At 41.1% G+C, this 25,857-nt stretch overlaps 1 protein-coding gene across 1 annotated transcript in view; it reads right to left on the bottom strand.

Moving 5' to 3' along the window:
- CFAP46 (cilia and flagella associated protein 46) overlaps nt 1-25,857 on the bottom strand; it is a 1,240,276-nt gene that overhangs the window by 916,008 nt on the left and 298,411 nt on the right. Inside the window, exons 8-10 of the mRNA XM_085606190.1 lie at nt 24,172-24,266; nt 9,579-9,686; nt 8,173-8,272 (exon numbers count right to left, since the gene is read on the bottom strand). Coding sequence (XP_085462316.1) covers nt 8,173-8,272; nt 9,579-9,686; nt 24,172-24,266 — 303 coding nt within the window. The remainder of the gene's footprint in view (nt 1-8,172; nt 8,273-9,578; nt 9,687-24,171; nt 24,267-25,857) is intronic.

Below are 25,857 nucleotides of genomic sequence, written 5' to 3'. Positions count from 1 at the left end.
TGTACCGTGTAACACTCAAAGTAAAAGGGCCAGTCGCCATGGTAGGTGACAAATTAAGAGGAGGCAGTACTATGGAGGGGCTAACAATCCTATTGATGAATTAGAAGCCAGCATTTAGGACAGACAATGACACAAGCCAATGGCCAACATGGGCGGAGAGTGGGCGGGTACATGTCCTACCTTTCACATACACTGCACCCTGCCTATGAGGGTACCTTGGGCCTACCTTAGGGGTACCTTACATGTAAGGAAAGGGAAGGCTTGGGCCTGGAAAGTAGGTGCACTTGCCAGGGCAACATGGCAGTTTACAACTGCGCGTGCAGACACTACAATGGTAGGTCTGAGACACATGTGGGTGGCACAATCAGTGCTGCAAGCCCACTAGTAACATTTGATTTACAGGCCCAGGCACACCCCATGCACTTTATTAGGGACTTACCATTAAATCAAATATGCAAATCATTGTCATAATTTATACATAGAGCGTATACCCTTTAGCACTGATCAGCAGTGGTAAAGTGCCCAGAATCATACAGCCAACGAAAACAGGGTCAGAAAAATAGGAGGCAAAAGGCAAAATGTTTGGGGATAAACCGGTCAAAAGGTCCAGGTCTAACATTGATATATTCCTAATCTTCAGCAGCCATCTTGGTTTTTCAATTTTCTGTGACTGATTTCATAAATGTTATAAAAACACCCTGATAACTGACATGATTCTCCTTGCAAGCCGGTAAAAACAGCAGCCCCACATGCTCTTATGTTTAAAATTTGCATTATTGGTCGGAGTCATAGCACCCTAAGGGTTTCAAGATTTTGCATATGCATATTACATGCGTTAGAGTTTCTTCTGTTTTACCACACCATCTGCTTTGTGTTTCAGATTCCCCCTCAATTCACCCATACCAGTAGCCTCTCAGGGGATTATCCCGAAAAGCATTCTCATAAGGGCATACTTAGAGCGGCAGGGAAGCAACATGGGTAGGTAGTCGGATAAGATGCCAAGGGAATAAAATTTGGCTGCCCTGCTGCCATGGGTTTAGTTTTTAAATCCCTAAGGTCCTGTTTCCACAAGATTATCTTTGCTTACTTTAATAGCAGTTTTGCAATGGTTCTTGATGGTAAGCTACTTTTTGGTAAGTCTTCCACACTTAAAGTCTTAATAAACGTTTCCAAAAGCAAACCTCATGTTGAGCCAGGGAACTTTAAATTTCTCCCAAAGTAGATGTTTAATTGTGCCCATCGAGGCCCTTTGCAGTGTTCTGCAGTAAGTTATTAGTTTTGCCCTTAGGACGCGATCCTGCTTTGGCAATTTAAATTCTAGCCTTATTTGTGACTGGTTAGTGCAGTCTGGGAGAGCAAAGATACGTCGGTAGCAGATGCATTGCTGTTTGTCTAGCCACTCGTGGAGATCATGTTTAAACATCATAGCTCCCTTTGTCAGGGCTGACATCACCTTCGCTGCTATCACCATTAGGATTGCCTCTGTATTTTGGCTAGCAACACTTCATTTAAGCTGGTTCATCTTGCAAGTCATATGTTTTGCAGTCATCCTCAAGGAGCCGAGCGGGGCGTTGTAGCCCATTCTTCCATCCAATGTGACTCAGAGGTTCTTAAAACGTTCTGTTCTTTCAGCTCTTGAGCCCCCAATCGACCAGACGCTCTTTTTGAACAGGCGTCTGCCAAAGATCAATGTTTTTGTATTTTTCAAGCTGATGGTAATTTCATTTACTAGACAATATTGTTCTAGAGCATCCACTGATCTCTGAAGGGCGATTTGAGTATTGTCAAGTATTACCATATCGTCAGCCTATTGCAGAATTTGTATTTTCCGCTGTGCCAATTGGGGTGGCCAAATCCTTGTTACTACCAGATGGTTTTCCAGGTCTGCCATATAAAGATTAAAAAGCGGAGGGGCTAATAGACAGGCGTTTCAACCCTTTATTAGTCGAGATTGTTTCTGACGTCACCCAGTTTGCTGTTAATTTGACTCTGACCCATGTATTTCTGTACAGTGATACTATTTTCATTTGGAGATGTGATGGTATCTGCTACTTCTTTAACGTTTCCCATAGTTTACCTCTGGGAATATTGTCAAAAGCGCTGGTCAAATCGATGAAAGCTGCATTAGAAGGGAGGGCCTTGGTGCTCCACGCTTCGTCAATCAGACAAAAAGAATTAGAAGATTATCCTCTATGTGACAGTGTTTTTGGAAACTGGTTTGTAACCATGGGATACATTTTTTCTCTTTAACCCACAGTTTAAGCTCTTCATAATAGTAGTTTCCCTTCGACATCGAGCAGTGCTATCATTTGATAATTTACGCGTAAGGTTCTGTCCCCCTTTTTGTGTATGGGCACTAAAATTGAGCCCCTTCAGCTTTCCGGAAAGGTTGCCAACCGTCGGCATACCAAGAATATCTGGGTTAAGATGGGCATCCAGGGGCTCCAATCAGCATTTAATAATGCTGCAGGTAGCTCGTTGGGCCCTGGTACCCCGGTTGATTCGATGGTCCTTAGGGCTGCTTCAACCTTTCTTCTGGGTGGCTAACTGCTAATGCCAGTTGATGTTCTTACAGAATTATTTTCCTTCACCCAGGGAGCTTTATGGTGGCCGAATTGCAGTGCTTGCCAGGGCTCAAGTTGGTGCCCATTGAGGATCTCACAAACTAGGGTGAGTTAGCTGTTCTCTTCTATGGGGCATGCCACATGTTTGTTATCCCCGCAGGAGGGGTCCTCTTTTAGGCCAGTGGTGGAGAAGTAAAGCTGTTTTATATGGTTGGCCCACTGTTTTGCTGTAATATGGCAGACTTTTTGGCTTCAAGTTTTAGTGAGCTTATTCACTAGCCCTCAAATTGTATTAGAGTCTTTTTGCTTAGGTGCACGATGTAGCTTAGCCCATGTTAGATTGTTATTTGACCTATTGTTTGCCCATAGCTGCCTTTTATATACTTGCCTTCATTTTCTTATTTTTTTCTTGTGTTCCTTTAGAAGCCCGACTTTTATGTCAGTGCCTTAGTTAACTTCTTCCTTATATATTTTGTTTTCTGGCTATCAGAATGCCCTCCTCTCTCTTGTTCAGATCTTCTTTTAGGGCTTTCTGCTGATTTGTCTTGTAGCAATGTGATCAGGAATGAGCAGTCTGTTATTAAGTCCTCTTCTCTCTTGGCTTCATGAAGCCTAACTAATATAGCTGCACCTTGAGTGTTAATTTGAGGATTATCATTTGCTAGTTTCTTTTTTTAATTGGGACAGATTCTTCTGGGCAACCCAGGGTCTTTATTTCATGGTACGTTGCTACCTTTAATTTAATCTTACATGCGACTACCGCATGGTCGCTTGTTATTTTTGGGGTGAACTGGAGGTCATCGATGTCATGAAAATGTTCAATTGAGGTCCAAATGTAGCCCAAGGATGTGAATCTCCAAGAGGAGAAATGGGTATAAGCAGCAGGGTGGTCGGACGTTACTCTACGCATTCCTAGGGCCTCTAGGGCATTCACCGAATTGGCACTGAATTTATCCTGCCTCTGATCCTGAGTGGATACTTGTGGGATACTCCAGTGTTCATCCTCCCATTCTTTTCATTCTTCGCTAATATTTATGAGTAGATTTGAGTTGAAATCCCCTCCAATTAATAGCGGAGTTGTAGGATATTCAGCCTGCAGATTTTATAATTGTCCAAGTAATAGGCTCGCAGTCTCGCTTTTCCTAGCCAGCGCTGGATGTAAATAGATATTGCCAATAATTAGAAGAGGGTTTGGAAGGTCACTTTGCAGCAAGATCACTCTTTATTTGAGTTGAAAGCCCTCCATTGGGTTGCCCGCCACATTGGGAGGGTAGGACGGGTAATGCAAAGTTTGCATGCTCTATAAACAACTCCTTGTCCAGTCTCCAGGTTTCCTGCAGGCAGATTATGTCATACTTAGTTAATTCCTCAAGTTCCCTTAGTTTGTCTTTTTTCTCTGATAGGCCTCTCACATACCAAATAGAGATTTTTATCTTCCGTATCGGTAGACTCGCTCTGCTTGTCTTGCATTGTTTAGGAAGCTGACCAAACAGGCCCATTTTGATTGCAAGAGGGGGTGCTAAAGCGCCATGTTTTTTCTTGCTATATGGCATGGGTTAAGAATTGGCAAGTTTAAAAACGTGGGATATCTCTCAGGGAAGATGTAAGACAAATTTGTACCCCACCTGGACAATTGTTCTTTATGGTTTATAAAGCTTGAAGCAAACTTTATCTCTTTAAAGTAGATCTCAGTTCATGCGTTCCTTTGCTTGTGCCCCAGGGGTTTAAAAGCTAGGTATTCCATGTCCTTTGATCTCAAGTTTTCCAGACATAGTATTTTGGTTGCCAGTCTTAGAATGTCTCACTTTCCTTAAGATACATAATCAGGGTGTAATAAAATTGTCTTAATTCCCATCACAGGCACCTCCGGTATTGCCCTCTTTTCAGGCATTTGGCAATCCTCAGAATTTTTGTATTTGGCGTTATAGTTGAAGCATTCATGCTCCTAAGTGGCCCGAGTGTGGGGCTGATCGATTTTCCCCACCGGTCCCTGGGAAAATCCATCTTTACCATGCGTTGTTGAAAGGAGAGCCCCCTCTGGCCTTTGTTTATTTCAATTTTAATTTCATTTGGGGCATTGTCTGAAGTGATGGTGAAATTTGTTGCAATGATTCCCTTTCTTTTGACTGTATATCTTTTTGTAACTTTTGTTTTGATGGGCTGCTCCAGAGTGCACCCCTGGCTATCTGGTGCCCCCTACCCACTTCTCTTGTGTTATGATGATCTGTATGCTGCTGTCCTGGATTTAGTGGGGCGGGTTCAATATTATCGTTTGATATGTTGACTATCATGGGGAGTACCAACGGTTCACTTTGTGGATTGATCCTTACCAGAGACGTTTTGTATGAAGATAGGGAATGGCTTAAGTTCTTGTTTTGGTTGGACTGCTTCAGGAGATATAGGATTTTTATGTTCTGGGATGCAGTTGGCAATTACGAGTCTTTCACTCCTATTTTTGATTTTATTTATATTTAGATTCCATAGGCGTTTTTTTTTTACCTGGACATCTGACTCCTGTCATTGTTTGACTTCCCATTTTTATTTGAATGCGGCAGGGATGCTTTCTGATTGACCGTCTGTTTCGGGAATGCTTGATCTAGGGTGGGGGACTGCAGCTCAGCCACAGTAAACACTGGAGGGTACTTTGCAGGCATTTTGCCCCTCGTGACTACTACTGCTTGCTGCTCGGCGCTCGTTTTTATATCATATAAGATTGATTGCATTATTTCTGGTAAGGTGTATAGCTCTTCCACTATCAGAGCTCACTGGCAGTATATTGCTTTATCCTTTACAAAATCCTGGGCCCGCCTAATTAATGAGTTTAAGTGATACAGTTTTGCATCAATCGCCATTGTAACTGTTTCCAGGTAGAACACGGGGAAGAACAAGATCCTTATTTTTGTGACCTCAAATTCAATCTTGTCCAGATCACAATGACCATCATTCATCTGCAATACTCTGGTTCCCGTTTAGCCGGTCCGGAATGCAGGAATTGTATTTGAATACTTACTATCATTTAAATCCAAAAGAGCCAAGCTCATGCTCTCGTGTAACTTGGTTCTAGAAACACTAAGGAAAATTATTTCACTGAGGCCTACCTCTTGCAGTAAATCAGTCACGGATGCAATGATGCATTCAGGCAAGACTATGGCAATTCTTTATATCTTCCTCGCCCAAAACACCTGATCCAGCATATGTTGACCATCCACAACATACCTTGTTGAATATGAGCGCAAACTCTGCACTCTCTATTCGAAGCACATGGTTACTAAAGTTCGTGTTGATCCCTTAGATGAAGAGTAGAAGTTGAAAGGAGTCTATATTTTCATACACCTTTGTAGATCTAAAAGTAGTCCTAGGAGGAGGTATCAAAAAGTAATGTTTAGAACACACAGTCTTAGCTGAGGACGTCTAACAGGTCATTTTACGTTTAACATGGTTAACCTTTATGTCTTGGATAGTCCTACTTCTTTATGAGATCCAAGTATGAGCTGAGCAGTTGTTTATAATGAGGAAATTACATGGGATTCTGCAATCCCTGTATAAATGTACGTCTCTAATTTCTTTATAATCAGTGACTTGAGACCCATCCAGTTGTCGATTATAAAGAAAAGAGGTCAGAACTCAACTGTAATACGTTTTAGCAGTTCAGTTCTGCAGTCACAATGCCTGTTGCCAGAACCAGCTGCCGAGATGTATGGCAGTTCAGGTCACGGAGCAGCTGTGTTGCTTTTCTTTATTCTGCTCTATTTTTCTAGCTTGCAGTGACAAGCAGAAAAAACATGTTTATTTTTGCAGTCCTTAGATAATTATAGAAAAGTTTGAATCTTTCTACATGTTGTAAACATTCCTAGGGACTACATCTTTAAAAAAAAAATGACTTGTATTGAACTGTTTTTAATATATTTTTGCAAAAACAGTTTTTGATTGGTTTAATTTGGCACTATGGGTTCTATTTTTCATGTTTGCAAATGCTCTCTAACTCATATGAAAGAGCTATGCATCACGGTTTTAAGTAGTTTGTGAGAAAGGTGATGGTGTGACCATGTGTTATATGTGATAAAGGACCTCTTCCGTATATAAGGATATTGGAAGTCTTGTCTGAATTCCATAACCTTATAAAGGAACTCAGCATTCGGCCTCATTTATCTATATGGTTGTGGAACTCCTCAGTGACTTGCAGTATCCTTGTAATGTACAACAGGGGGTAGTTTTTTTCCTTATCTCATTAAATGCCTTGGGTATGCAAAAAAACTTGAGTGGTGCATATATTTGAGAAAATATTTTAAAAATATAGGCCTTTAACTTTTGAATGCACTTCGTTGCAGACGCAGCGTAACAGTGGTAATTCTGGACATACTGGGGTATCCTAGGCATCATGCTGCCTATACTACAATCCAGCCGGTGGTATTAATGGCATGATGCTACCAACTCCTGCGTAATGCTTCCCTGGTGTGGTTGTGCCAATAATTGCTATATTGCCGAGAGGGGAGAGAGCACAGGATGGTAGGCGAATGTTGAAGCATCTTTGTCTTAAAGACCAGTGGACTAGACAAAAATTATCAGTTGGACGAGGGGATCCCCAAGCCTGCTATGTACATTAACCAGAAAGAAGCATTATTGGTCGTGCTGCTGTCTGGCCCTGACCCAGTTCTCGGTGGTTATAAGTGATTTAGCTCCATGTCCTCAAAAGCTGTGTGTGGTTGGGGGTTCTGATGTTTGTTCTTCATGCAAAAAACTAAATAAAGAAATTTTTAAACAAACATTGCAATATTGTACCAACTCTTTGCAAGAGCCACACATTACTTGCATGTACAGCTGGGGAGACTGGGCTGAAACAATATCTGACTGGTAGAGAAACGAAGGCGACTTGCATCTTACTCATTGAGGGGGCGAGCCATGCCTCCAGGATTTAGGATCCTTAGCACTTCTATCCATACAGGGAGTTCTCCTTTCTGAATGCACAGCCCAATAGCAGTCCACTTCCCTAATGTTGACTCTCGCTCCCCATGTCTGTCCATGTAGGATCTACTTTCCCACTGGACTTCAATGGATCACTCATTCCAATCCTTTATACAGAGCAAATTATTACTCTCCAGTGTGTTTTCTCTGGACACACTCCAAACGGCACTCTTTCAAGCACCATAGCCACTCCATTGTACACGATATCCCTCAATGTTCTACACCTTGTGCATGACCGTAGGCCGAGTGTCCTTCACATTACACCATCTTAATAGCCACTGTGGTGCGGGGTCTTCCTATGCAAATGCTGCCTGGTGCAGTGAGATCCCGTATCAGGTTCTGAGACAAAGACATGCAGGAGTTGAAGGGAGCTCTGGAAGCTCTTTGACAACTATACAATCACAAGGAGACTGGATATCACAGTTTTGTCACTGTAGCGGCATCAATTTTATAACATTTTTCTAGCGCTCTTGTCCTTCTGTATAATTATTCAAAAAACGGAATGTTAACTTGTAGGTTAAACACTTCAAAGAGGCAAAATTCTACAGGTTCCGAAATATAATATGTTTTAATGTAATCAGCAGTAAATCTAATATCAATGAAAATATGTGGGTAAAGCGTTAAAGAATTATCTTACATCACTTACCCTTATGCTGGAATTCTTCAAATCCGAAATGCAGGTAAATGCAAGCTGTACACAATTTAAATCTAGGCAGAGACGAGCGAGCTCTAGGAGCAAAGAAAGTCTGCAACATAATAAGATGATTGGATCAAAGGCTGATTGCTAATAATTATGACAATAATAATAATAAAAATAACAATAACAGTAATAATGATAATATAACAATATTCTCCTGAATTAATTTATATGAATCATTGTTCAGCTAAATACTCAGGCATTAACATGAGCCCCAGCATGCAGAGGACTATGGAGTCATTAGAAAAGATTTGTAATTAAAAGGTCTAAGTAGGGGCTACACTTTCTTCCAAGCTTTGACGTCTGAAACTTTAGGGTTGATAAAACTTGATATAGAAAGTGGAGAGGAAAATATTGAATGAATGACGAAAGAGGAAGGGAATAGATAACTGAATGAACAAAAATGAAGGATGTAGCGGGAAAAGGAAAGATGATAGCAGTGGAGAAATTAGTGAGTAAAGAAATAAAGAAAGAAGTGATAGAGGAATGGGTGAGTGAATGAGTATAGCGGGAAGGATGGCACTTAGACAGAAGAGAAATGAGGAGGTAGTAGATGAGGGGGGTAGAGGTAAAGTTTCAAAAGAAAGGGGTACAGTAAGAGACGAATTATTGGATGAATTGTGTGCAGAAAGGAAGCAAGCAGTAGAAGAAAGAAGGATAAAGAAGAGAAAGGAGAGTGAGACATGTAACCTAGAAAGTCAGTTACCGACCATGGAACCAACAAATCTGGGTTCTAATCGCAACATTCCCGTTTCGCCTCAGTTCTGCTAAACTAGGAGAACATGGAAATCAGCTAAACATCATTGTTAACCGCAAAATTATTATAAAGTACTGAAGAGGCGGAAATGCTGGCACAGAATTTATTTTCTATCCTTCCTTTATGAATGTTGTGTTTGAAAGCGATCAGATATGTACTGTCTAATTTTCACTATATAACTAACCTAAACAAAATAAAATGAACTTATATTCCTGTAACACAAAAGAGTTCTTGGGACTGAAATCCCATGGAGTACAACTCCAGAGAATGCCCCGAGATTCCGCGCGAAGAGCTCCAACGCCTTTCTGATTGGCCCTTCTCAGGAAAGGCCGCATGACTTCCCTAGCCTAAATCTTTCTGGCCATGACTCTATACTGAGCCTTGGAAGTGTAGCAGCCCCAGATAAAAAGAGTTTGTTTTGCAGTAAATTTAGTAAGCCATGTCAATTCAGTGAGAAATTGATTTACCCAATTTGCCAGTTGTGCCCTGAACAATGAAGTAAATAAGCTAAATAAAAACAATGATTTACATTTTTGATAAAATAGCAAACATTTCACTGACAACCATTGTTATTATGATAAGATAAAACAAAACTTACTTTTCATCATAGGTTAGATCTGCTTCTCCATCAACGTGTGCCAAAATCTGGTATATTTCATTCAAGTTTGTATGTGTATCCTTGCTGGTGTCCTTATCCTGTGATTTGCTAAATTATTTGTAGTAATAAATGTTATAAAAGAAGAAAAATACAAATTAGAAACCCAGTACAAATAAACGTATGTTACACACTGTAGATAGTTTTACTGGTGGTCGTCAGTTTCCATCCTACGCAGTCCTGGGTCATTACTAATACATCCTATCCATCTTCGCCCATTCCCAATGGAAGATTGCACAGAATCTCAATTACAAGGGGGAAGAAAGCTTGCAGGCCAGACTCAAGACAGCGAGACTTCTTTAATAACGCCAGACCAAACTGTGAGTTTGAGTTAAATACATAATGTATGGGAAAGGCAAATGTATTATGTAGAAACATCCAGAGGGTAATTATGCTAAAAAGCCACAGATGCCAGCACTGACCACATAAATGTGCAAGCCTTCACAAGGGGAACATCTTTTAAAGGATAACGTTCAAATATTCCAGCTACACCCAGAGGGCCATGGATGTTTTTGGCCTCCTTTGATGAAAACCCTTCACAGATTTAAAAAAAGAAACAGCCTGAAGGGAGGATGCATGGTGTACACCTCAAAACAAGGTACTTGACTGTCTTAGTACCCAGGTTGTAGGGGACGTGTGCACTTTCTGATTTATGAGGTAAAAAGAGAGTGCATAGACATTTCCAATCAAACATAAAAATGTGAAAGGTTTAGGGAATTTCAATTATGTATCACCAACTTTCCCTTTGAGGTATAGTAACACTGCAGGCAGTAATAACTGCAATGAAAAATAAACTGTTTATTATGCCAGATTAGGTTCACTGAGTCCTTTGTTTCAAATTATCAATATAACAGAATAGCTAATACAACACTCCTATCCCAAAGTGGGCTGGGCTTCTAGGAAGACAAGTTATTGTAAGCACATATTGCAGCCAGATATTGCAGACTGAATTCCTCCTGGATACCAAACTCAGCCAGGGAAGAAGCAAGAGAAAGAACATTGTCTGTACGAAAGGCAGTAAAGACAATATGCCCTAGAACACAGTGACCAACAGTTAGCAACTTCCTATGCCATTGCTGTTGGGTGGAATCTTTACTGACTCCCTGAATATGTTGCTCTAAGACAAAACACCTCGGCAGTCCTTAAGCACCAAGTGCCCAGGTACAGTGATATGTTTGAGGCATGGAGTACAAAACCATCTTCTTCTGTGACCGACAATCCTCTAACAGTGTGAAGAGAAGATGGGGCAAATACCTAGTTCCAGAAGTTAGAGTAGCCAGAGGGGCAATGTAGAGTCACTAGTAAGCTATGTGCCTTTTAAGCATGTAAATCATTTATTTTAGGAAAAAGTTAAAAAGAGAAGTAATATATCTAATGCTAGCAATCAACAACCTGATCCATTGGACAGTCCATGGTAGCACCCCGGCAGTACTCTCAATAGTTTGACATGATTGAAACCAGAGATTCTCAACTGGGAATTTGGGCGCCAACAAGCAGGTTCTGAAATGCCAACCAGCAGTTACAACTAGAAGATTTAACGAGACAAGGAATTAAGACCAATATGAAGCACCCAAGCACAAGAGGCCGTGAGAATCAGTAATCTGTGAAAGTGTTGTATCCTGATAGAAGGACTGTGGGTATTAAGCAGTCTTCTCGAATATTCCTAAATCTGCCAGGAGAGAGAAACCCTTCTCCCATCGTAGTAGGCATAAGAACTCAAACAAACTTTGGCTAAGAGCCAGGATGAAAAAGTACGTATCCGACGTCAGTGACAGTCATGGGTCAAACAGCCAAGAAATAATCCAGGACAAGGTTTACTTATCCAAAGTCAGTGACAGTCATGAGTCAAACAGCCAAGAAATCATCCATGACAGGGTTTACTTATTCAAAGTCAGTGACAGTCATGAGTCAAACAGCCAAGAAATCATCCAGGACAGGATTCACTTATTTAAAATCAGTGACAGTCATGAGTCAAACAGCCAAGAAATCATCCAGGACAGGGTTTACTTATTCAAAGTCAGTGACAGTCATGAGTCAAACAGCCAAGAAATCATCCAGGACAGGGTTTACTTATCCAAAGTCAGTGACAGTCATGAGTCAAACAGCCAAGAAATCATCCAGGACAGGGTTTACTTATCCAAAGTCAGTGACAGTCATGAGTCAAACATCCAAGAAATCATAGAGGACAGGGTTTACTTATCCAAAGTCAGTGACAGTCATGAGTCAAACAGCCAAGAAATCATCCAGGACAGGGTTTACTTATCCAAAGTCAGTGACAGTCATGAGTCAAACAGCCAAGAAATCATCCAGGACAGGGTTTACTTATCCAAAGTCAGTGACAGTAATGAGTCAAACAGCCAAGAAATCATCCAGGACAGGGTTTACTTATCCAAAGTCAGTGACAGTCATGAGTTAAACAGCCAAGAAATCATCCAGGACAGGGTTTAAATCATTCAGGACAGCCAAGAAATGATCCAGCACAGTAGCGGGAAAAGGACCTCACCAAACAGTTGAAGTTTAAAAAAAACACATATCTGACAAGCATGACCATTTGAATGTCTAAAAAGTAAGAATGATTTCCATTCTTGACAGAGATGACAGATTTACTGACCATCATTAGTTTCTGAAATTATGTCAGAATGGAAAAAGATGGGGTTTTGGAGTAGAAAATGGGGAGCTCTGCAGAATGCTAAGTGAAAATCTTTGACGAACCATGGTATACAATGGTGAGTTCTCAGAAAATACTTTTTATGTCTGAAAAATTCAGCTATTCTCCTGTAAGTGAACAGCTTCTGCAAATGTTGTATGCGTTCAGCACACTGCATTTGCAAAATAACGTAGAGAAACACTGGATTGGTTCTGAATCTAGTGGAGTATCACTCCTGGTCAGTCTATGGAATAAGCTATGAACTTAAGTTTGGATCGTGTGTTGCAGAATCCTTATATACTTTATTTTCCAAGGTTTTCTATGTTCACATTTTTTAATGAGGACGAAAGTACAATAACAAAAAGTCGTGTTTTTTTAAGAACCTTAGTTGATCTCCCTCAAGCTACTAAGTGAGTTAATATTAGTGGAAGAGACATGAATTTCATAAAAACAAACATTGTTGAAGGAAGTTGAACAACTGGGTTTGGCTTATTGGATTTCTTCCAGTCTGCACTTAAGAAAATACACATGGCAGCTTATACTGGAAGCAGTGCACAGATATGAGTGCCTTGGCCTTCTCTGTTGTAGATAGAGTTAGAGTGTAGAAGCTGCAGATTACAAAAAACAGCCCATGCTTAAGGCCACTTAACCCACATAGAGAATGCTAGAGGGTACAAGAAAGGCACAGGCCCGCTAACACTGTTGTCTTGTATTGACATCCAGAGTGGGTCTCCAGAGAGGAGCTGTAAGGGGGGTCCAAATCCCATTCCTTTGATGAGGTTGGATCTCAAGGTTACCGTCCCAGAGTTACCATCATATTAATCATGACAACATGGAAAAAACTGATCTTTAGCCAACTCTTCTCCATGCATATTTTCATATTCTTGTTTCCATCCTATTAATTATTGTTGAATACCATCACCAGTGTCTTAGTCCAGGGACTCAGAATGGTTCAAAATTGAAGAGTCAATATCTGCAAAAGTCTGAGCATAATCAAATGCCCCAGAGAAGTTTGAGTAGATATCAGAACAAGTGATGGATCCAAAAAGGCAGCATGAAAACCACTACTGCAAGAAGAACACTGCAGGCAGAAAGGAAGAGGGTGGTAAAATGTTAATACTACAGCATCTTTGCCACAAGTTACCCCAAAGGTATCCATGATAGGTGTTATTTAGAAAGCATCTCAAAGTAGCATTACTAGGCTTAGAGGGCATCCCCTGTGGAATGGAGAATGGTGAACTGGTGTGAGAAAAGGCATGTCTAATGTCCATGGGATGGGTCTGTATTCTCCAGGCCCACCCAGAGAGAAGCTGGCCATAGGTGTCATCTGTGAAGTTACTTATGAATGAAAGGAAATGAAAGCTTAATGAACCCAGAGAATGCTGTAACCATGGAGATTGTGCCACAGAAAGTGTTACACCTCTTATGTGAACTTGGCTCTCATGCAAACTCTTTGGTCTGGGTCCAAGACATGCTCCTCCATACCGTCTTCCTGCCTCATTGCCTATTAAGTGCAGAAAGCAATTGCCCTTGAAAACCAATACTCCTAACAAGAGCAAGAAATATTAAAAAATCAGATACACAGACAGAGGTGAAGTAATCATTCAGTGTACCGGGATCAGAAAAGTAACTGATTTTCACAGGGTGGCATTTTTCTACAAATCTAGAGAATTCAGCTTCTTGTGTGTCTGTTCACCACCCAACGTGTGTCCCTGAATCCAAGATGCTTCTTGCCATTTGACTCAAGAGACAACTTATCAGACTTGTTTGGTACTGGTGTCGAGGACTGCCTTTGTTGAGGGTCGGCAATCATGTCAAGTGACTGGCTTCTGGATGTGTGCACACTATGAACTCAGGGTCAACCTGGATGCAATAAGAATACAGCAAAGCAGCACCTTCCACAATGAAAACTGATTGTACAGTATATCTGGACAAACTCACAAGCTCCAGTCTAAGAACAATACCATGGTGCCTAAAGGCATGTTCTGCTGTAGTACTTTAGAGAAAGTGATTATGTAAATCTAAAGTACTTAGTACTTTAGAGTGAGCGACGATAGAGAAAACAAATAGAGAACTAGCCCTGTGGGAGCCTGCCTATCCTCCTGTGCTCTCCCGCTCTGACATGCTTTTCCTCTCCGTGCCATCCTTTCTTCGTTTGCAGCTACTAATAATAATAAAAAATACAAACATTAACCGGATCTATTTGCATCAATTGGATTTTATCCCAAGCAACGGAAATTTACACTCTAGCCCAGATACACCATCAAAAAACATGCTTTTCCTCTCCACCTGATGTGGCAATTGATGGATGCGACTTTGACTTAACTTGTGCTTTGTAGTGTGAAAATACAAAATCAACTCAAGTTTGAGGATGTCTAGGTACTAGAGTAGGTGTTTTTTGATAGTCCACATTTAATGAACGTCACAGAAGGCATAAGAGAGAGTAGAGGGAGCAAGGAATGTGACTGAAGGTTGGTGGAAACACCCACACCACGACAACAGGGAGAAGAGACAAAATCAAAATGACCATTCTAAGCGCCAGCACCTTGCAAACACATTGAGTTCTCTTGATGCAGAGAGAAAGAAGTGGGCCTCTGAAAGACTGGATTAGGATTTGGATACATCTGGGGCCCAGATGTCCAAGGGATTTACTGCTCTTAAAGAAACAGGTATTTCATGTAATGGTTCGCCAATTCATCCCTGAGATGAGTATGAGTAAGTTCAGAGGAAGGGGGAGTGGAGGTACCAGTGAGCAACAAAACCAACTTTACTAACTTGCAAAACGCAATCCACTGTCAGATATCTGTGATAATTGAATACATTTTGTTCATCAATTATTACCAAATTGCTGGTCCACATGCTCAATGGGATACAGATCCTACCAGGTTCAGTTTCACATCTCACACACAGTTAAAGAAACCCATGAGAAGTTTTTGAACCTCAGAAGATGCTGGCAAAATCTACTACGATCATACAGCATAGACAATCAGGAAAACTGTATTAAACAATTGAGCGAGGCCTAAAAAACATTTTCAATAAAGCAAAATAAAGATTGACTGAGAAGCTTATATTGATCACGAACACTCTGAAACACAGAATGAATATACAACTACTAAAACATTTTGATTTCTGCACATTGGTGGGATCATTAAGAGGGGTGGTTAGAGATTTGAAACAGTCAATAAAAACCTAGCACATGCTTAAGCAGCTATTAGAAAAAAAATATTTTCACGTGCACTAGAAGTCTTTTATAGTACTTTATTCTTCCATTAAGCAAATATTGTAGGTATAGCTCTTTAACAAAGGAACTTCCCAGCCTGAAAATGCTCACCAAAAGATACCATACTCACACTTTTTATACAGGTCATTCGTCACTTAGGACACCTGGAGAAGAACCTGGTTGATTTTTCTTACAAAACATTACGACTGGAGCTTCCAGCACAAATTTACATTTTTAGAGTTTAACTCACTCAGATGCCACACCAGTAGCTGGAAGGAGATTACCTAAGGAGCTTAAACACACACAACTTCTCATTATTGCACTTTCGTCCTCACTGAAAAATATGAACACGAGAACCCTGGAAAATAAAGTATTCAATGAATCTGCAAGTAATGATCCAAACTCAAGTTACAGGTTCACGTCCCACTCTGTAGGTGACAACTGGTCACTGGTGATCAAAACAGCGGTAAAAATTGCATACAAACCAACGCATCCATCTCACCGGGCACCACGATAAGAGATAAGAGAAATATCCATTGCAAAATAGTCTTCAACTGAAATTCGGTTCAGGGGTAAGGAGTTCCACTTCTAAATAACACCCTGCTGGAAAAAACATCGCTGGATTTTCACGGTAACAAGCAAAACAGAAATATGTCCTAGTGTTCCCCATATACGTTAAAAATAATTGTTGATCTTTTGCAATCATTTGTATGCGCACAACCTGCCACTAAATACTGTCCAGAGTATTACAAAAGAGCTTTGAGTCCTGAGACCCATTTGCTATGACACATTGGCCATCACATGCACGACCGTCCTCGAACAAGGCTCATTTACATAGATGATAGGATTTACTTAATAGGTCTTCACAAGGTTAAGGACTTAAAATCCGCGCCGTATCCACCATCTATGTCACAAATGTAGACTCTCGCCACGCTACAAAAGTTACGAAGGGAACTGGGTCAGTGCCTAAGACGAAATTCCCAATTCAGATGTGAAGGCCCATGATGTAAACACCCCAATCACCCACACTTGACTACACTCATCGCACCGGGCCACAGACAGTAGAGAAGTAAAGATACTCGTGCTATGCTGTTCTATAATGAGCCCAAACAACTAGGGGCCATGTTTTAATGGCAAGAAATCGGCGTTAAATAAAGTACATTTGGCAGAAAAACACTCCATTATCACACTTCAACAGAAAAAGGAAATGAAGCAAACACTACACATTTTAACAGAAAAAGTAAATGAAGCAGAGCATGAGCACCGTGTCCTGAAGGCTTTCCGAAACTTCAGCCTTGCTGCATGTACAGCAAGGTCAGTCGAGGTTTCATTTTTGACGACCAGGACGAAGAAAGGGTCTATTCAAACTAAAACTAAACTATGTTCCCAGTTGGATGGAGAAAAGGATTGCATGTTTAGGACTTCAGGCAGGTGAGCTAGAATTAAAAGCGATTGGAGTTCTTTTTCTTTGACAGTCATGACATAAGAATAGGGGCTCTGCTTTTCCCTGTGGACTTGCCTGGATTGTCGCTGCCTTCCGCCGCTGCTAACTGACGCCTGACATCTCCGGTCATTGGAAGCTCCGTCCCCCGCCGCCGCTTTCACCATCTGCGGCCGCGGAGCGGGGACGAGACTACATCCCCCAGAACCCTTAGCGGCAGGGGAGCCGCCCACGCCGTTTTCGCGCCAGGAGGCGCACAAAACACCACCGTGACCCCCGCGTCGCGGGACCGCGCGCGGGCAACGCCGGGCTAAGCCCGGGCAAAGGGCGGGCCCTCTGTGGCCCTCAGAGGCCTGAGGAGATCTGGTCTGGGCCAGAGACGTTGTTGCTGTTTGATTTACGTCCTTGAGGTTGATTGTGAGCCCGCGCTTTATGGTTGTGTCATTAAGTGGTTATTAGAGTTAACATATGGTGGGTACAGTGGGCTTGTTGTCTCTGAAGAACCTTACTACTCCTGATTTAAATCTGTTATAGTATTTGGTGGAGTGGTAGGAACAATGAGCAACGGCAAACTTAATGAAATGCCGCCAATGAAGGGCCCAATGGATAATTATCTCATTAAAAAGGTCAGCAAGATTAATAGTGATAGGAGGGCTTCCTTGGGCAAAGAAAGTCTTATCTTGATGCCTGGAGAAGTGTCCCTCCCATCGGTTGATATACACACGGCTAGTAATCCTACCTGTGGAGTAATGAAAGCTGTTACTACTACTGTTCAGGTGCATAACGAAAGGCATGTTGACCCTTTAGCTAACCCTAAGGTTCATTTAGAGCATGCCCCGGTATCTACTAAATCGATTAGAAAAGTTAAAAAAGCTAAACGTAGATATAGGGGTAAGCATGCTCAAAAAAGAATAGTAACTTCAACTTATAAAAGCGGTGCTCTAACGCAGAAGTTTTTGGGTAAAAATCCCGATTTGGGGCATTTAGGGACAGAGCCATCATTTTTGCCTAATTCACAAAATTTGCCATTAGCTCCCATTACATTACATAATTTTGATCTTGAGGGATCTGTAGGCGAAGTTTCGGATAATTTTTATGTAGCAGATTCCCCTTTAAATACGCCCGACAACGCTGGCGACTCTTTATTGAGTTTTTATGCTAGCAGTGTCGACGAAGGGTCTCCTAATTTGCTCAATTTTTCACCGGCTTCTCCTCTAATCTCACTCAATGAAGAACCTAAAGGGACTAACCTCCAGATAAATAAGGGAGGTTTAACTTTAAAATGGCTAACTGAAAATTTGCAAGAGATCATAACTCCTATTCTTAGGGAAGTAATAGGCCAATTGACCTCGCAGATGCCATCCTTAGTAACCAACCATTGCTTTCCTAATGAGAGAGATACTTTGGCGAAAATTGAATATATGGTAAAATCTCTAATTCAGCCTCTTTTGGAGAATGTCGTAACCACTAACATGCGCTTTGACTTTATTGAGAAAAAACTCACTGATAACACCTTTACACTTTCTGCCTTGGTGACAGGCCTAGAGAACAGTAGCTGTGGCAATTCTTCTGCCAAAGCACCGAGTAATATTACTTCTGACCCACTAAGCCATTCTACTACTCTAAAATCTACCCAGATTAGACATGTGCCATCCTGCCTTCCATCTACTAAAGCTCCAACTAAGCCCCTCCAAACGAATAAAAACATGCAAAGTAAAGCAATTGATAATATAGCCGATAATTTGACCTCGGAATCAAATTTAGCTTCAACACAAATGAACAACGTGCCTATTAAGGAAGGTGGCCTAAAGAATACCCTTAATAAACCTCGGCAATCCCACAATATAGTGGATCTTCCTCCTGAAGCTGCTCCCTATGCAATTGTTCTAGCTGGCGTCCCTGAGCTCACTAATGATATCAGGGAAGATCATCAAAGCCTTCGGAATAAAGTGATCTATTGGCTGCGCAAGAATAGACCATTGCCCGCCTATATTAATGGGGAAATACTGCATGTTAGGCGTTGTGAATGGGTGGGGTCGCGTCCCAAAGACATAAAAGGGGACGTAATTATAGTAAATTTTAAAGACCACAGAGCAGTCAGACACATTGGGGATTGGTATGATTACATTAGCAGTGATACTGTTTCGACACATTATCTTAACTATTTTTACCCATATTCACCAGTTCAATATCGCTCAAACCAGGAGGACGGTTGGCAGATTGTCAATAGATCAGAACCTAACCATTACGGCCGTAGTCGATTTTCACTTGCACAAACACGTGAATCATTCAATTGCCAGTCTAGACAACCCCATCCTCCTAATAGAGGTTTGAACAATTATTTGTGGGAAAATAGAGACATTGTCCTGCCTGCCTATAATTTACCAACCCAAAACCGGTTTGATGTCTTTTCAGGGTTAGAATATGTGGATTGACGCAAGACCGTTACTCCCAATAGCCTACCTATTAGTCCAGGTGTACATAATGTCGATACTCAGGAGAACACCAATGAACAGGCGTCATTATTTTGCACCGAGGTTATTATGTATGCACAAACTATTCATAGTACAACCTATGATAATAAGAGGATGGATAGTTATGATCCCAGCCATAAGGCCTTACACACATTTAATTTAAATGATGAGGGACTCATTGGGAGCCCCTGTCATAATCAAATCCAGGAGTCTGGGACCCCTAGTAATTTAAGCAATGGGGAAATCAAAGTTAAAGTTAATAGGAAAACCTGCACACTTCTATTTTGGAATGTGGCAGGTCTTAGGGAGAAAATCAATAACCCATCCTGGGGCACACTCATGGATGGTCATGATATCCTGGCCTTCCAGGAAACATGGTCCTTAGACCCAGTGAACATGCATGGGTATAGAAGTTTTTTTACCCCGGCGGTGGGGGGTACCCATGGTAGAGCTAAGGGAGGTCTATTGACTTTTGTCTCTAATTTGCTTAGATATGATGGGATCTGGTTTTCCCCAAAATCTAGCTTTTATCAACTGATTATTTTAAGGAATATAAAGGGACTTAATGTCGTTATTATTAATTTTTACAATAATATACCAAGGAAAGAAATCCCCAGTGTCCTAGCAACACTGAGGGAGGATTTATATCATGAAATAGACAAAACCGATAGAGAAGTTATGTTTGTTTGGGGGGGGGATTTTAATTCTAAACTTTGTACTAAGAGTAAACAGGGATTATGCGGGTTAATGATAGAGCAGGAATCTAACTTAACTCATTTCGAACATTCTCTGATTGGGGATTTATTGAATGACATTATGTTTATGTATGATTTAGGCTATGTAAATGAATCCGCCCAAAATCCTACCACCTTCGTGCCTACATTTATTGGTAAAGGTGCATCATCCACCATCGACTTTATTATTGCCTCAAATAATTGCAGTCACAAATATATTAAATCTAGTACCATGGACCTGCCGGTAAGCGATCATTTGCCCCAGATTATGGTGGTTGAAAATCTTTTTCCTGATCAACAAGAGGATGTGCCTCTTACACATATAGCATCGGATATGGCCCTTGGTAGTCAAAATGGGTACTATTTAAAATGGGACAAGGTTGTCCCGGAAAGGTTCTTAGACAACCTATTGAAGGTTTGCCCTGGTAGTTTTGCCATCTGCTTAGATGATAAATCTAGTAGTGACTTGATTATCGAACACTTTAATATAATAGCCACCACAATTAAGAATATATTGTGGGTGGAGGCAAACAACGGTGCAAAGGGTAAGAGAAGCTGGTTTGATAATGCCTGCACCAGATCTTTAACAGCTTTAAAAAGAGCCGTTCATAGAACTCCACGTGATCCCATCGAAATAAGACACTGCAGGAAAAAATATAATGAAGCCTTAAAGAATAGGAAAATGGATATAAAAAAGAATGCCCTGGAAATGCTATGTGAAGCATCGCAACAGAAGGATACATCTGCATTCTGGAGGGCTGTTAATACACCTTTCCTATACGATAATTCTAAGGCGCGTATAGAGATTGCTATCACAGAGGAGGATTGGGTGGCGCATTTTTCTAGCCTTTATAGTTCACAAGAATTTCCCAATATTACTAGCCCTATCACTGGGGATCTTATAGGTGAAGGGAGTGAAAAATTGGCAGTAACCCTGGAGGAAGTCAATAAGGGTTTGAATGCAATGAAGGGCGGCAAAGCTGCAGGGCCCGATGGGATCCCTGCTGATTTGTATAAAGGAAATGCTGAGCTTTGGGGTCCCATGCTGGTGCAATTATTTAATGCAGCACTGGCTAGGGGCCTAAACCCGTCCTGGTTCACTTCGGTGATTGTACCCATTTACAAAAAGGGAGACAGACAATGTTGTGCCTGTTACAGACCAATCTCCTTATTGGACTCATCTGTTAAAATCCTGGGGAGAATTATCTTGGCTAGACTACATAGCTGGGCAGTAGAAAATGACATAATGAGTGACCTACAATACGGTTTCCAAAAGGGTATTGGCACCATTGAACAGTGCCTAAATCTGATGTTAATACAATCAAAATATCTTAGCATAAAGGGTGAGTGCCTGTACTTTACGTTCGTTGACCTTTCGTCAGCGTTTGATTGTGTTTCACATGCTAAATTATGGGCAATTTTAAAAGAGATAGATGTGGAGGATTCAATCGTGTGCTTCTTGAAGGATCTTTATTCAGGTGCTAATGCTACGGTTCGCTTTGGCAGTGGGGGCCAATGTACCAGGAGCTTTCGGGTGGGCCGGGGCGTGCGTCAGGGATGCGTCCTGGCCCCCTTCTTATTCCTGGTGTATATTAATGGTCTTGAGCGCCACCTCTTGCGGGAGTGTGTGGACATGCCTAGGATTGGGGGAAGGTTCGTCCCCGCGCTCCTATATGCGGATGACGCAGTTTTAATGGCTCGCACCCCCATGGCGCTACAATCTTTGATACAATCCTTTGAATCTTTTATGTCCAATCTAGATTTAAGGGTTAATTGTAGTAAAACCTTCACAATGAACTGTGGCAAAAAAACTGGCAAACATACTAAAAGAATGTTCTTGAATGGAGTTTGTTTGGAATCTACTTCTACCTTCCCCTATCTTGGCGTTCTGTTCCACGAAAATGGGGTGTGGTCCCATGCAGTTAAGGCCAGAACTTTTTTGTTCCAAAAAACTATAATGGCCTTAAAGAATTTTATTAAAAAACTGGGAAAGAAACCGATTAAAGAAATTTTAACAATTTATAATGCCACATGTATATCGGTTGCTATGTATGGCTCAGGTCTTTGGGGCTATTTTAACATTGATTCGATCCAGAAAGTGGAAAACAGATTTTTGAGATATGTCCTGGCAGTACCTCAGTGTGTCGCGACCTATATCTGCCACATTGAACTTGGTCTAACATATATATCCGATTCGATTAGAATCCAGCCAGTTCTCTTATGGCATAGGATCTGGACAACTAATGAGTGCACCATGAATCGGGCCATCCTGCAGGACGTCCTTAAATTGGAAAATGTGGGTTGTGTAGAATGGCTAACTTATGTTAGAACATTTCTTGGTAAAATTGGTTGCCCACAATATTTCGAAGAGCCACTCTTAATGGACCAGGTTTCTAGGAAATCTTTGTTTAGGTTATCCCTGGAATACCTCATGGAAATTAGAAGGGTGGAGGAAATGAAGAAAAAGACTGTATCTCTACATTTTCCTCTGCTCTCTGGTATTAAAGTACAGCCATATTTATCATTGTCGATATCAAATTATGATCGTTTTATCTTGACCCGTTTTAGATTGTCTATTGTTTTTAGACTTTTGTCTCTCCCAGTTATGAATTCGTGGTCGTCAAATCTACCTCCATGCTTGTGTGATGATTCTTCATCCCAGTCAGATATTCACATTTTATTCTTTTGCAAATTGTATACTACACCTCGTAGGTTATATATTACTCCACTTCTTAAAGAATGGAAAATCAATAACTATCGCCTTGCCTTTTTAGAACTACAGAGAATGGATACTCTTCTTACCATTACCGCAGTCCTAAGTTTTTTTAAAACTGTTTTTAAACTCAGGAAAACATTGGGTCTTTAATATGTTTTAAATTTTGACCCTTCTCCTTTTTATATTCTATGTGTATTATGTATTACTGAAATTTACTGCTGTAACTTTCATGGTTTTTGTCTTTAAAACCGAATAAAGTATTCTTGACTTGACTTGACTTGAATAGAGCAGCGCGAGAATCCCTCCCTGCCCCCTCGAGGGGAGTGACAGACCAGGAGCACAGGTCATACAGAGCTTGTGTAGGAGGGCCTGACCTTATCAAGAGTCTCATAACCACGAAACAATGCTTGGCAGTGAAAGAAAGGGATCTCAGGGTAGCAGGAATTAACATTTTAAGTCTTCGGACATTCCTCTTTAGAGGTGATCTGGTCGTTTGTTGTCCCCTATTAGGATGAGCTTCCGATCTAGGGAGGGAGAGGCCTGTTGACAACAAGAAGTCATACATGAAACCATCCCTACAGCAATGGACTGCTTACAAGTCAACATGCATCCAGAAATCCATAATTAAGGAAATGCTGCTTTGACTTGAATGCCTTATTTTGTTTAGTTAGTTCTCTTAACATCTATGGAACGTAAATACCTTTCTGCCGTAGTAAGTGGGGCGGGGCTGTCTAAGGGGACAATGTGAAAAGTGGTCAAAAAGATGGGACTTTATTGCAATAGAAAAAACAGTGCAAGTGTAGTGGATGCATTAAGCCCAAAAACCTATCAAATTCGAACTCTACAGCAGAAAGGTGCCTTAGATGTGATGAGAAAAATGATCATTGAATCTAGTGGTGATGATTCCCAAACATATTCACATTGCCAACACCAGCCTGGCTTAGCATTGGCCAGATCTGTTCACAAAGTCAAGTTAAGAATGATAAGAGATATGAAGACATATTGCAGTGAGGTTTCCTAATGGGCGTTGAAGGCTGCGTATACAGGATTCCTTTAGGTCGCTCACTTTGAAGCACTGAACACAGAAGTTAAGTTCTCTTTCCAGCTGAAGAGTTTATTATAAGATGCTACTGCATCTGAGAAAGGACAGCATCTCATTGGTGTTTCATCTTCAAGCAGCCACAAATAAAATGTGTTCCATAACTTATCCTAAGCCTCTCAACTAATGCTAAAATAAATAAAAGTAGGAGTTCATTATTCACACTTCATTAAAATAAAGGAGTAAAGTTAAACTGGGCACTTACCTTTTTATTTTTTTTAGTTTATAAATCACGGATAACTTGACTGACCCGTTCATCTCCTTGGCAGCTTTTGTAGCATCCATCAATTTACTTAACACCTAAACAAATAAAATAATAGTGGTGGAGACAGGTTTTGGTGCTGAAGTCAAAATATCCATTCAAAAGGCATCATATCCAGGTGCAGCAGCGTGACTTGTCAAACTTTACTGTCTCTCTGAATACCATACATCGAGCAAGCAAAGGGAGGGTGGCCAAAACGTCCCTTTACAGTTTGGCAAACAATCTGGCAAAAAAACATGAGCTTCAAAGAAAGGTCATAAGGGGCACACATAAAACTTACGCGCCAGAGCTGCAATTAAATGTCCTACAACAACATGGAAATTATGCCATAAAAGCAAACATTGCCTACAGATCAGAAAATATTATCAGTGTAATTGAAGCTTCAAATTTATATAAATTTACCAATTTGAACCCACATATCAGTGTCAGGGGAAGATTAAACCCCAAGCGATTGTTGGAAAAACTGGTCATGAATAAAACTGCATTTGGCAGAAAAGAACCAATGACAAGGGTTTGAAAGGAAGTTTAAATGGGGTTTGACAATGCTAATCACTGTGAACTACAAATGTAACCATTCTCATCACAGGTGTCCCCATAGTCTCTGCTGGCTTCTCCCAGAACTCCACTCTGACTGGTCTATGCCACTTTTTTGTGCCCCCAGAATTGGAGCTAATGTTCCTCAGTGTTCAATAAGGGCTAATAATATCTTCACGTTATGACCGTTGCCCCATGCACACAGTAGAGCTGTCTCTGAGATGTAGGGGTGCAGCTATCATTAGTGCAGCAGTTCCAGAGGCATCGGGTCCCAAAGACGAGACGTGCCTTCGATACCCCACTTATGGCTAGATTTTCACTACTCAAGTGACAAAGAAGTCCAATTTTCTTGATTGCATTGGGACCCGGGACACCTTTGTTACAGTTCCACTGACACGGTGACCAAAAGCAACAAATCTAAATGTCTGTGCATAATTTCTCCATGCTACGTGATCTTCTTGACCTTTATCAGCTACCCCTAGCACCTCTGTGCCCTCCACACCACTTCACTCACTCAGGTCCCCTTATGCACATTTTGTTACACTCTTCTACATTTCAATTGTGCCTGCTCACTGGCTCTTGGTGTGCACCATGCCCACTGTAGCTGGAGCCATATTTGGAGCTCGAATCGAGGTTTAGCTGTTATTGTGGCGAAGGCCAGAAACTACAACAGTGTTTTATACAGTATGGAGTGAAGCATTATTGTAAAGCACAGAAATATCAGACATTACAACGCAGGGCTTTACCCCATCAGGCATTACAATGCATTGAATTTTATAATGCACTGAAATATCATGCAGTGCTTTACAACGCATGCCTTTACACCAGATTGCATGTTGTAAAGTCTGATATTTTTTATGTCTGTATATTTATACTTTTAAATCTGTCAACCTTAGGGTGGTCTTCCCCCAATTTTTGCCTAACTCATATATATTTTTCTGAACTCGTTTTTCTTGGCCTTACAACTCTGTGCACTTTACCACTGCTAACCAGTGCTAAAGTGCGTGCTCGCTCTTTAAAACATGGTACCATTGGTTTGTCCCCAATTGGGATATTTATTTACTCATAAGTCCCTAGTAAATTAGCACTACTTGA

The sequence above is a fragment of the Triturus cristatus genome, chromosome 1_2 (genome assembly GCF_964204655.1).
Source record: "Triturus cristatus chromosome 1_2, aTriCri1.1, whole genome shotgun sequence".
Taxonomy (NCBI): domain Eukaryota; kingdom Metazoa; phylum Chordata; class Amphibia; order Caudata; family Salamandridae; genus Triturus; species Triturus cristatus.
Note: the sequence above shows the minus strand (reverse complement) of the source record. Positions and strands in the feature narration are given on the sequence as shown.